The sequence below is a fragment of the Delphinapterus leucas genome, chromosome 1 (genome assembly GCF_059928025.1).
Source record: "Delphinapterus leucas isolate spDelLeu-1000000601 "Yukka" chromosome 1, BTC_Dleu_Yukka2, whole genome shotgun sequence".
In the NCBI taxonomy this organism is placed as follows: Eukaryota; Metazoa; Chordata; class Mammalia; order Artiodactyla; family Monodontidae; genus Delphinapterus; species Delphinapterus leucas.
The window spans coordinates 62,018,701-62,032,287 of NC_143129.1; the positions used below are offsets into that span (position 1 = coordinate 62,018,701).

At 36.6% G+C, this 13,587-nt stretch overlaps 1 protein-coding gene across 1 annotated transcript in view; it reads left to right on the forward strand.

Annotated features, from left to right (window-relative positions):
• The first annotated feature begins 202 nt into the window (after positions 1–202).
• Positions 203–13,587, forward strand: part of ANKRD45 (ankyrin repeat domain 45) — a 50,731-nt gene continuing 37,346 nt past the window's right edge. The window contains exons 1-2 of the mRNA XM_089910994.1: positions 203–1,747; positions 9,703–9,870. Coding sequence (XP_089767120.1) covers positions 1,399–1,747; positions 9,703–9,870 — 517 coding nt within the window. The 5' untranslated portion in view covers positions 203–1,398. The remainder of the gene's footprint in view (positions 1,748–9,702; positions 9,871–13,587) is intronic.

Below are 13,587 nucleotides of genomic sequence, written 5' to 3' on the forward strand. Positions count from 1 at the left end.
ATTTTAACTTAATTTTTATTATTTTAATTTTTTTCCTTGTTGGTTATTTTAAATATAGCAGTGTGTACATGTCAATCCCAAACTCCCAAACTGTCCTTCCCCCTATCCCTCCCCCTTGGTAACCATAATTTTAATTGCTTTGAACTTTACAGAAATATATCTTGGTATATTTAATCTTTTGGATTTACTTTTTTCAGCTAATACTGTATTGCTAATATTCATTTATATCGTTGTGTGCCTTAGTTATTTATAGCTGTATAACAAACTATCCTCAAAGTTGGTATCTTAAAATAGCACATTCAGTATCTTACAGTTTCTCTGGGTTAAGAATCAGGGCACAGCTTAGCTGGATCTTTTACTTCAGGGTCTCTCACGAGGCTGCAGTCAAGGCGTTGCCTGGGACCACAGTCATCTCAAAGTTCAACTGGAGCAGATCCACTTCCAAACTCATTCAGTGGTTGGTGGCAGAATTAAATTCCTCACTGGCTATTGTACAGTATATTACTGTAATTTCTTCATTTTAACTACCATATACAATTTTGTGTGAATATGCCACAGTTTATGCTCCTGTTCATAGGCATTGGTTTTTTTTTCCTGCCCAGGATTTTTGCTTTTATGAACAGCTACAAACATTTTTGTACACATGAGGGAACCATGCTACTCTTCTCTGAATCATCCCCAATTTAATATGTGTTCTGACAGAGTGAGTACTATTAAGACTTACTTGATTAACTTTACCAGGACTTAATCTGGTTCCTTCTGAACTCCCATAGCACTTCATCTTTTATGATTCTTAGCACTTGTCACCATTTATTACACTTATTTTGTACATGTCATATTTTCTCCTTTGTAATAGTAAGTTGTTAAGGGCAGGAAATAAATTTGATTTTTCTTGGTAATTTACATAGTGCCTATACAGCACTTAGTATATTAGTAGGCTTTCAGTAAGTATTACTGAGTGAATGAATTCTGTCTAAATGTCAGTGCCTGATTTTTAAGTTCTTAATAATCTGGCTTCAGTGATCCAGCTGTATTTCTCACTTCTCCCCACCACGGACCCTTGTTTAGGCAGGTGAGCCTCTTTAACATTCTCTTTCAATCTTTTCCTAATGAATCTCACCCAGGTTGATATTTCTCCTGTTCCTACTGAATTTACTGTTTACATCATTCAGCATTTTAGTATATATTCAGGCAGTGTGTTGGTGCACAATAAACTTTATTGATTGAAGGGATGCAGTATCTTATTTTATAACTGGTTTATTTTGAACCAGTTAAGTACTTTCATTTCATTCAGTTGACTGAATGTCAGTTGAGTGATCAAACAAATAAATAAACAAATAATGATTTGTTTGAGTAGATTTCTATTACTTTTTTTGGTCTCAGGTATTTTTGGAGTTAATGGAGTCAGAAGGACCCCCAGAGTCAGAGAGTTCAGAAAAATCAATATTTTTCTCACAGCAAGAAGAAGAGGAAGAAGATGATAATGAAGAAGAAGAATCCAAAGAAGCAGAGGAAACTGCCACCATTAATCCCCTCTTACCCCCTGCTCTCACAGGGGATGTAGAAGGTTTGCAGAAGATTTTTGAGGATCCTGAGAACCCTCACCATGAACAGGCCATGCAGCTACTCTTGGAAGAAGACATTGTTGGGAGAAATTTGTTGTATGCAGCTTGCATGGCTGGGCAAAGTGATGTGATTAGAGCTTTAGCCAAATATGGTGTGAATCTGAATGAAAAAACCACCAGAGGTATTTCGTCTTTTTTCTCTTATCAGTATTACTTATGACTACCTAAAGATGCTATGTATTATCTTTAAATTTGGATAAATTTGATGTGCCTGCTTTATATTTTGCATATGTTGTGTGTGTGTGTGTATATACACACACATATGAATGTGTGTATATGCATGTTGATGTATTTAGTATAGCATAGTAGTTAAGAACACAGAATTCACTATTTATTAGCTGTGTGACTAGGGCAAGTTACTTAATCTTTTTGTGTCTCTGCTTCATCTACAAAATGGGGATGATTGTATTTTCTTTATAGGGTTTTCCTTATAGGTTATGAGGATTAAATATGATAATAAATATAAAGTTGGTATACAGTAAATGCTCAATAATATTATTATCTCTTTCCTTTGAAGATTTATTTTTTGTAGCCATTATCCAATTAACTCTTTAAATTCAGTCACTTGTTTTTTCAGATTGCAAATATAAAACATGGTCATTGTAGAAAATAAAACAATGATCTTTAGCAAATAGGGACTATACATTTTCTTCATGCTCACATGGAACAATTTAAAAAATTGATATGTTAGGCCATAAAGGAAGTGTCTACAAATATCAAAGAATCCGTAGCATGCAGTCTGTGGTCTCTGACAACAATAAAATAAAATTAGAAAATAGTAACAAAAAGATAACTGAAAATCCCTATAAGTTTGGAAACAAAAACACACTTTAAATTATCTGTTGGTGACAAAAGGTATAATAGAAATTATGAAATATTTAAGTGGCAACAGGATCTAGTTATGTCAGAACTTGTGGAATAAAACTAAAATTAAAATTCTAATTGAATGCATATATTAGAATATAAGAAATATTGAAAATTAGAAAGCAGTGTATTTAACTCAAGGAGTTAGAAAAAGAACAATTGAAAATCCAAAGAAAGAAGAAGAGAAAATAATAGAGTAAAATAATGACATTGAAAATAAAGAAACAATAGAGAAGGAATTCCCTGGTGGTCCAGTGGTTAGTACTCCACTCTTCCACTGCAGGTGTCCCAGGTTCAGTCTGACCCCTTGTTGACTAAGATCCCTGATCCTGCAAGCTGTACAGTGCAGCCAAAAAAACCCACCAAAAAACAAACAAACAAACAAAAAACCACAATAGAATCAACAAAACCAAAATCTGGTTTAGTGAAAAGAGTTGAAAAACCTTTGATAATATTGATAGTTTTTGATATGTGATATAAGAAAGAGAGAGCATAAACAACATTTGGAATTTTAAAAATGAAGCATTCACACAGGAAAAACTAAGATTTAAAAAATTCCTAGAAAGTATCATAAACAACTTCATGACAGTACATTTGAAAACTTGGATGAAATGGACAATTTTCCAATAAAATATAAATTACCAAAATTGATTCAAGAAAAAACTAGGAACTTGACTAGAACAATAGTTATTTAAAAACATTGAATAAGTAATCAAAATCTGCCTCATTGTCCCACCCCCACCTAATTTCAAACTCAAATGTTTTAAAAGGTAAGGTTTACTACACTTGTAGGGAAAAAGTAATCTCTAGCTGATACAAAGGTTCCAGAGAATGTAAAGAGAGTTGGAAAACTACTTAACTTATTTTATGAGAGAGAACTTTTATAGCAAAACTAGTTAAGGACAGCACTAGAAAGGAAAATTATAGGCCAGTCATTTAATAACACAGATGCAAACATCTTAAATAAAATCTTAACAAATTGAATCTAAGATTGTGTGTTAAAACATTTATTGGACTAGGTTGGGTTTATCCCATTAATGCAGGATGGTTTTAACATTAGAAAAAAATGTTAGTATAATTCACTACATTAAAAGATTAAATAAACAAAACCACATAATCATATCAATAGATGTAGAAAAGTCTTTTGAAAGAAAATGCAGCACTCGTTCATGATGAAAGCTTTTAGGGAAATAGGAACAGAAGAAACCTTCCTTAAGGCTATTGAGAACCTGAAGCAAACTTACCTAGTATTGAATCTTACCTATGACTTGGGCAAATTATATAACCTTTCCATGCTACAGCTTCTTCACCCAAAAAATGGGACTGATAGTAATATCTAATATCATACTACATAAAAGAAAATGAGAGCCCCAAATCAATATCTGACAGTGTGCCTCTAGTACTATTCAAGGAAGGTGGTGTTCTGACTAATTGATATGAGTATTGCCATCCTCTTGTTAGGTATTTTCCAGTGTGTGGATATAGGTGTACAGTCTTTCAAGTTTGATGATGTGCTCTAAGATAATCTGTTTCTTCATTCTGATATCATGCTTGCCATGAAATCTTGTTTAGCAGAGGTTGAAGGTGCATCCTGCTTGCTTCTTGCTGCTTATAGTAAAATGGAGAGGAGAGAAATTGAGAGAACTGGTAAATTAAAAGGAACCAGGACTTGATGATTTGGGAAATTCTAAGCTTATTTGGCATTCCATGAAGATGATTTTATAATGGAAAGTATGCATGAACTGGCAAACCTAATTGTACCAATTTGGCAATTATTATTTTAATCATTATAAAATAATGAATTACATTACAGTTTACCAGTAAATTTCTTGTTTGGTTGGTATTGACTCAGTTCCCATGAGCTTGTTCATGTGGGAGAACAGATCAATTCACGGTTTTTTGCATTTTTTTGTGTGTGAGAACATTTACGTTCTACTCTCAGCAAATTTCAGTTATACAATATAGTTATTAACTATAGTCATCATGTTATACATTAGGTCCTCAGACCTTTTTCATCTTGTAACTGAAAGTTTGTACCCTTTTACCAACCCCTCCCTGTTTACCCCACCCCTCAAGCCCCTGGTAACCACTTTTCTACTCTGTTTCCATGGGTTTAACTTATAATTTTTATTTTAGATTCCACATATAAGTGATACCATGCAGTATTTGGCTTTTTCTATCTGGCTTATTTCACTTAGTATAATGCCTTTGAGGTTCATCCACGTTGTCACAAATGACAGAATTTTCTTTTTTTTTTTTAAAGGATGATAATTGTGTGCGTATATGTGAACACTATTAATTTTTGGAACATAAGAAGCCATTGGCCTAAAATTAAGGGACTTCTGGTTGAAGAACTGCAGGTAGATATCTCTAAAGTAAGAAGATGTATGCCATTTATTTGTGGATGATACTCAGATGGGTAGGAAGGAAAATGATTTTCCAGGTGATTGATGGATCACATTTGCTTTCAGGATTTCCTTTCATTTTAAATACTGAAGAATTGGACACTTTTGATCCAAAGGGAGGAGAATGAAACAGTTCTTACAGTCTCAGCTCTCTGTACTACTGACTTCTGGTGTATTGGGAAGTACCTTTTTTTCTGTTTGAGCCAAGGACAGGTGTGTGCAGTTTGCAGTTTATTGATGGTGGAACCTTCTCTGGTTCTGGCAAGGCTTTGGTCTCTAAACCTGGCCATACTCAAACAGGCATGATCAGAACTAATTAGTTTTAAACTCTGTCTTTCCATACAATCAGCAAACATTTGTTAAGGATGGAGGACTAGCCAGGTCTTGTGCTGGGAACTTGGGAAAGATGAATGAATTCAACAAACTTGGACAAGTTCACAGTTTAGCAGAAAACAGATGTGTAAATAGATAATTAATATACAGTGGGACAAGGTACAGTGATAGCTCAGGAGAGATTAGTCAACTTTACGTGGAAGTGTTGGACATGGTCAAGGAAGGCTTCATAGAGGAGGCGCTATATTGAATCTTTTTTTTTTGGCTGCACCACGCAGCATGTGGGATCTCAGTTGCCTGACCAGGGATCGAACCCGCGCCCCCTGCAGTGGAAGCGTGGAATCTTAACCACTGGACTGCCACGGAAGTCCAATATATTGAATCTTGAAGAATGACCAAGAGTTTACCAGACAAAGGAGGTTGAAGGATTGGTCATGGCAGGCAGTATAGTAACTGTAGTATCAGATTTTAGTGTTACAATATTGTTGTTATTCTGGTATACTTACCCACTATTTTAGGTAATGAAATACTGGCCTTTTTATAGGTATAATAGTTTTATTTGGTATTTAAAAAATATGAAATCAGAGTCATTTATGGGTTGAGAATAATTTCAATGATTTAATTGCTCAGTGTATATAAAAAGACAAACTGAAGATTACAAACTTAAACGGTCCATATTGTGGTATTACAAAATTTCTATTGTAAGAATAATTCTTAAGTTCACAAACTTCCCAAACAAGTAGAATGTGAATCTCATAGTTTTGAAATTGATCAGGAAACTGAAATGGAATCTCTCTCTGTATATGTGGAAACTAAAAAAGACAAATATGAACCAGCAATGTTTTCTTTGGCGATAAAGATTACAACTTACTCTCAATAAAAAGATTGCAGTTCTATCAAAAAAGCAAAAAGCTGTTCGGAGATATCTCTCTCTTTTAAAATGAGAGTTGAGGTAATTCGAAGGAAAATATTTGGTATTGGTTTATAACTACTTCCAACTAATGTCGAGTGAGAAAAACTTCAGTAGCTGAAAAAATTTGTACAGAAATACCCTGTTGATACCATTGACACACTTAAAAAATCAAATGTTTTATTTGCAATTTTCATGATTATAGTTTCTTCATTTTTATAGTATTTGTGTTTTTTAAAATTAATTAATTTTTGGCTGCATTGGGTCTTCATTGCTGCGTGGGCTTTCTCTAGTTGTGGTGAGTGGGGGCTACTCTTCGTTGTGGTGCGTGGGCTTCACATTGCGGTGGCTTCTATTGTTGCAGAGCACAGGCTCTAGGCACGCGGGCTTCAGTAGTTGTGGCACGTGGGCTCAGTAGCTGTGGCGCAAGGCCTTAGTTGCTTTGCAGCATGTGGGATCTTCCCAGACCAGGGCTCGAGCCCGTGTCCCCTGCATTGGCAGGCAGATTCTTAACCACGGTACCACCAGGGAAGTCCCTAGTATTTGTTTTTTAATCTTTAATTTTGATTTGTTTTATCTGACAATTTATATTGCTAATAGAATGACAATATATACTTAATATTCCTATTTGATAGTTATGCTTTTATCTGATATCTTATGCTTATACATTTTTGTATTTAAAGTGTATTAGTGGGCTTCCCTGGTGGCACCACGGTTAAGAATCCACCTGCCAATGCAGGGAGCACGGGTTTGAGCCCTGGTCTGGGAAGATCCCACATGCCATGGAGCAACTAAGCCCGTGTGCCACAACTACTGAGCCTGTGTGCCACAACTACTGAAGCCCGCATGCCTAGAGCCTGTGCTCCACAACAAGAGAAGCCACCGCAATGAGAAGCCTGTGCACTGCAACAAAGAGTAGCCCCCGCTCGCCACAACTAGAGGAAGCCTGCATGCAACAATGAAGACCCAACGCAGCCAAAAAATAAATAAAAAGTAAATAAATAAATAAAAATAAAGTGTATTAGTTACACTAATTAAAAACTGAATTCTGAACTCAGTTTTACAAAATACCAGTATTAATGCTAAGTAAATATAAAATTTATACTTCTATTTTTTATTTTGCTACTGTAATTACTGTATCAGTCAGAAAAAAGCAGCATATGCAAAGTTATAGAGACATGAAACAACAGGATTTGGGGAATTCAAAGAGTCTGGTACTGCTGGTGGTACGCAGATTGTGAAAAATATTCTAGGTAGGTGAGTATTTTGTTCCATGGCCTATTACTTGTTTGTGACTATCATCATCGGAGTTTTTGGATTTTGACCTTATTAATGACCTTCATCAATTTATAGCAACCTTGAGAAAAGTACTTATCCTCTCCATGCTTTTGTTTCCTCATCTATAAATGAGAAAAATACTCATGCCTATGTCATAGGATCGTAGTGAGGATTAAATGAGTTGATACTTGTGAAGCACACAGAACAGTGCCTGCATAGAGGAAAAAGATTACTTTTCTTCTTGTCTGATCTTTTGCCGTACTGTGAACTATCTACTCAGTTGACTCTCTCTGTTTAGTAACCAGTAGTCTTCCACAAAGAAATTATTTTTCTCTTAGAACCAATCCCAATTTTTCAGAATTCCATTTATGGTCCCTTTCTTCCTGCTGGGATTTCTAAATGTAGCCTTCTGTATCTCCCTTCTGGGATCAAATACTCATTGCCAATATTATGGGAGAACTTTAGGAAAATCCCCTTCTTGTCTGGATGCTTTTGAAATCATCTTATTTAAATGTTCTTCTTTTCCTGGGAAGGCTATGGGGTTCATATGGTACAAAGATCTGTGTGTTTTCTTCTAGAAAACACACCATCTCTCACGAGGGGAAAAAGAAAACATACAATGGTTTTTTTAAACCCATGGTTTAAACCCATAGGTTTTAAATTCCTTGGTCAAAGCCTGTGTCTGTTTAGAAAGCATGTTTTCTTGTTTTTAAACTATGTATATTAAAAAATAGGAAAAAAATTTAGATGTTATTGCTGACCTGGCCTGTAACTTCAGCCTTGAGAAGAGCAATATCAGGACCCAGAATATCTCATTTGGAATGGCCTCCTGCTCCTGCTATTGCAGTGTCTTTTCCGTAGATAGTGTCCCCCTCTCCCAGCAAACCAGGGCCCCTGGGCCATTTGGCTGAAGAAATGTATCTTCGGAAGGCAGGAACAATGAGGGTTGGTATCTGGGTATTTCTTGGCCCTCCATTTTGTAGGGGCTAAAGCCATGGTCACATTCTTGGGCCAGTCTTTATCTCTTGGTGTTCTGAAATGTCTCACTGTTGTAACATTAAAAAAAAGAGTTGGGCCAAAGAGGGGAGGTAATTCCACTTTTGGCTGACCCTGGAGTAGCTTGCTTCATGCTCCTTTTGATTCCTTATTAATTCTTTATTATCCCTTCTGGTTGTGATAGCCTCAAGACAAAGATAGTTTACAACTTGGTCTGAGACCCAGGACTGTGGGAATGTGGTAAATAGGGAGCCAAGGGGGAGGTTTCTGGAAGGAAGTGGAGGAGTCCTTGTTCTCTCTTTCCCTACTCTAACCAGTGGCAAACATTTGAGTGCTATTTCCTTTTCCTTATAAACCTTTTATTTGGCAACAGATCTGGGTTTGATTTTGCTTTGGCTGCTTACTACCAGTGTGGCCTTGGGCAAGATATAGTCTTTCTGATCTGCACTTTCCTCTGTATCCTTTAATGGGGCTGATAATACCTACCTCATAGTGTTAGTGGAAGGATTAAATGAAGTAGTAGCCCATAAAGTACCTAGTACTTAATACATTTAATACATGCTAGTTCATTCTTCTGCTCAACTCTTCTTGTAGTACTACATGCCTCTTTGGCCAAGTTAAGTGAATCACAAATGTATCCTCGTGGGTAAGTTAAAACAATCAGTTTTGACTTGATTTTTTTAAACCAGTCTGAAAACATTTTAAAGATGCCGCCCATGTTTTTCACCTTTACAATTATATCTCATGGTAGTTGCCTCAGTAAATCTTAGAAATAACTTTCTAATTGGATAGGTCATAGTTTCCATTTTAATTCAAATGATTAATTTCCAAACCAAAGGCATACCAGTTGTAGTAATTTGTATGATTGTGTTAGCAATAATAGAGTAATTAGAGTTGATGCAGATTCCTTAGGCTAAAGTCATAGGTCTAATTGTGTTCCAGTAGATGACTGTTAGGGAGGTTGCCATCTTCCTTAAGAAGATGTTGAAGAGCTCAGAGTTCAGATTGCCTGTGTTGGTGCCTTGTGTTCATCATTTATTGGCTGTGTTCCTTGGGCAAGTTTAGCTTCTCTGGACCTCTGTTTCCTTATCTGTAAAATAGGGATTATAATAGTTCTGACCTCATGGGGTTTTTATGAACTAAATGAATTTACTGTATGTAAAGCACTTAGAATAGTGCCTAGCCTGTAGTAGTTGCTCAATACCTGATTGCCATTGTGATCTTCTAGTCCATAAAATAGCCTAAAACAGCGCAGTCTTCTTGACCTAACCATCCTCATTCTATTTGTTAGGTTACACACTCCTACACTGTGCTGCAGCCTGGGGTCGTTTGGAAACTTTGAAAGCACTGGTGGAATTGGATGTTGATATAGAATCTCTGAACTTCCAGGAAGAGCGAGCTCGAGATGTTGCTGCTCGGTATTCCCAGACTGAGTGTGTTGAGTTCCTGGACTGGGCAGGTAAGGAGCTCACAAGGTAGAGAAAGTAGAAAGTAGAAAACTGACTCAAGTTACAGGGTTATAGGCTATGTATGTAACAAAGCAAAGAGGTGATTAACATTTTCACCTTCTATCAAGATGTTTTATTTGTAGGCCTAACCATAGTCACTGGTGGTGATAATATGTGAAATCTGCCTTTTTTGTTGTTGTTGTTGCTATTTTGCTATTGGCCTAAAACATTGTACTTAATAGAAACTATATTGGTTGGAAGCTGGTTGATTTATCACCTTCTAACAATTTCACCAATAATTTTCTATAAGAATATGTGTATAAAATATGTTCAAGGCCATTTTCTGAGAGACCTAGGCAGAGTGGACCATTTCTTAAATGTTTTAAAAAAATGGCATACTTGAGGAATATATTTGATTCCCCAGGTAGAAACAATTGTAATAATTTAAAATGGTTTGCTAGGCAAAATTAATCTATGGTGGTAGAAGTCAGAATAGCAGGTATCATTGTGGCATGAGGGGGACTTCGGGGCATAATATTTTTTTCTTAATTTGGTTGCTGTTTACAAGGTGTGCTCGTTTGTGAAAATTCATTGAGCTGTACACTTATAAATTTTGCACTTTTCTATATGTATGTTATGCTTTAATCAAAGGTCAAAAAACTATGTACTGTTTTGAGTTTCACTAATATTTTTCTTGCATCATTTCAGTAATCCTGTGGAATAGAGCTTAGAGATTTCATGAAGATATACCTGTGTAATTATGTAGGCATACAAACATTGGTTAAAAAACTAGTACTAAGGAAGTTCATGGCATTCATTTTACATAGTTACCTGCATTTGTGTTTTTTTAGCAAGCATTTATTAAATGCCCACTATGAGCATAGCACCGTTGTGGTACAATTAATTGTTCCTGCCCTCTGGACATTTGTTAGGCGAGGGATGATAACCTGTAGACACACTCTAGAGTTAAATAACAATATCAGAAAGACTATAATTAAGGGTTAAAAGAGGCAGAGCAGGTGGTACATGCTGTGGGGTGGTCAGAGAACATGAAGTCAGAGTGGAGTTGAGGTGGGCCTTGAAGAAAGGGTGGGATTTGCATACACAGTGTAAGGGGAAAGGGTGTGAGCAAAATCTTATGAATGAAAGTGACATGTTGGGGAAAAAGTGATGAGATTGCCTTACTAGAATAGCAAGTCATAATTTACACAGCTAGGCTACAGCACAGGCAGAAGTACATGGGCTTTTGAATCAGATTGCTTGAGTTTAAATACTGGTGTCTCTACTTGAGACCTATGTGACCTTGGACAAAATACTTAAATTCTTTATACTTCAGTCTTAATTTCCAGAAAAGGGAGCCAATAATAGTTCTTACCTCTTGCGGGCGTCGTTGTGAGAATGAGATGAGATGATATTAAGCACTTAGCACAATGCCTAGTATGTGATCACACTCGAAGAATGATGCTACTATTATTACAGTCAGATTATACTCCCAAATGTCAGGCTAAGGTGATTTCATTTCTGTAGCTGTTGGAAGCCACTGAAAGATTTTACATAGACGAGGAAGAGGTTTAGAGTGATATTTAGGAAGATTCATATGGCAGCCATAAGGAGCTTGCTTATTAGTAAAATGAGAAGGATACTGGGAGAATTAATAGAAGTAAGGAAATTGAGGGAAGGTAGCATATTTGGAAAGAAAAAGATGAGTTATACTTTGTAGATTATTTTATACGTAATTGTCCACTTGTATTGAATATTTTCTAGGGGCATTATTTCTGTCAATACCTTAGATTTTGTGATTTTATATATATATATATATATATATGCAAAAAGAAAATAGTGAAGAATTTAATTGATCCCTTCATGAATAGTTATTGTAGGTGAAATTCACATTATATAATTTAAAATCCTTTTTTTTTAAACATCTTTATTGGAGTATAATTTCTTTACAATGGTGTGTTAGTTTCTGCTTTATAACAAAGTGACTCAGTCATACATATACATATGTTCCCATATCTCTTCCCTCTTGCGGCTCCCTCCCTCCCACCCTCCCTATCCCACCCCTCTAGGTGGTCACAAAGCACCGAGCTGATCTCCCTGTGCTGTGCGGCTGCTTCCCACTAGCTATCTATTTTACGTTTGGTAGTGTATATATGTCCATGCCACTCTCTCACTTTGTCACAGCTTACACTTTGCCCTCCCCATATCCTCAAGTCCATTCTCTAGTAGGTCTGTGTCTTTATTCCTGTCTTACCCCTAGGTTCTTCATGACTTTTTTTTTTTCTTAGATTCCATATATATGTGTTAGCATACGGTATTTTTCTCTTTCTGACTTACTTCACTCTGTATGACAGACTCTAGGTCCATCCACCTCAGTACAAATAACTCAATTTCATTTCTTTTTATGGCTGAGCAATATTCCATTGTATATATGTGCCACATCTTCTTTATCCCTTCATCCGATGATGGACACTTAGGTTGCTTCCATGTCCTGGCTATTGTAAATAGAGCTGCAATGAACATTTTGGTACATGACTGTTTTTGAATTATGGTTTTCTCAGGGTATATGCCCAGTAGTGGGATTGCTGGGTCATATGGTAGTTCTATTTGTAGTTTTTTAAGGAACCTCCATACTGTTCTCCATAGTGGCTGTATCAATTTACATTCCCACCAGCAGTGCAAGAGTGTTCCCTTTTCTCCACACCCTCTCCAGCATTTATTGTTTGTAGATTTTTTTTTTTTTTTTTTTGTGGTACACGGGCCTCTCACTGTTGTGGCCTCTCTCGTTGTGGAGCACAGGCTCCGGATGCGCAGGCTCAGCGGCCATGGCTTACAGGCCCAGCCGCTACGCAGCATGTGGGATCCTCCTGGACGGGGGCGCGAACCCGCGTCCCCTGCATCGGCAGGCGGTCTCTCAACCACTGCGCCACCAGGGAAGCCCAATTGTTTGTAGGTTTTTTGATTATGGCCATTCTGACTGGTGTGAGATGATATCTCGTTGTAATTTTGATTTGCATTTCTCTAATGATTAATGATGTTGATCATTCTTTCATGTGTTTGTTGCCAATCTGTATATCTTCTTTGGAGAAATGTCTATTTAGGTCTTCTGCCCATTTTTGGATTGGGTTGTTTGTTGTTTTGTTATTGAGCTGCATGAGCTGCTTGTAAATTTTGGAGATTAATCCTTTGTCAGTTGCTTCATTTGCAAATATTTTCTCCCATTCTGAGGGTTGTCTTTTCGTCATGTTTATGGTTTCCTTTGCTGTGCAAAAGCTTTTAAGTTTCATTAGGTTCCATTTGTTTACTTTTGTTTTTATTTCCATTTCTCTAGGAGGTGGGTCAAAAAGGATCTTGCTGTGATTTATGTCATAGAGTGTTCTGCCTATGTTTTCCTCTAAGAGTTTGATAGTTTCTGGCCTTACATTTAGGTCTTTAATCCATTTTGAGCTTATTTTTGTGTATGGTGTTAGGGAGTGTTCTAATCTCATACTTTTACATGTACCTGTCCAGTTTTCCCAGCACCACTTATTGAAGAGGCTGTCTTTTCTCCACTGTATATTCTTGACTCCTTTATCAAAGATAAGGTGACCATATGTGCATGGGTTTATCTCTGGGCTTTCTATCCTGTTCCATTGATCTATATTTCTGTTTCTGTGCCAGTACCATGCTGTCTTGATTACTGTAGCTTTGTAGTGTAGTCTGAAGTCAGGGAGCCTGATTCCTCCAGC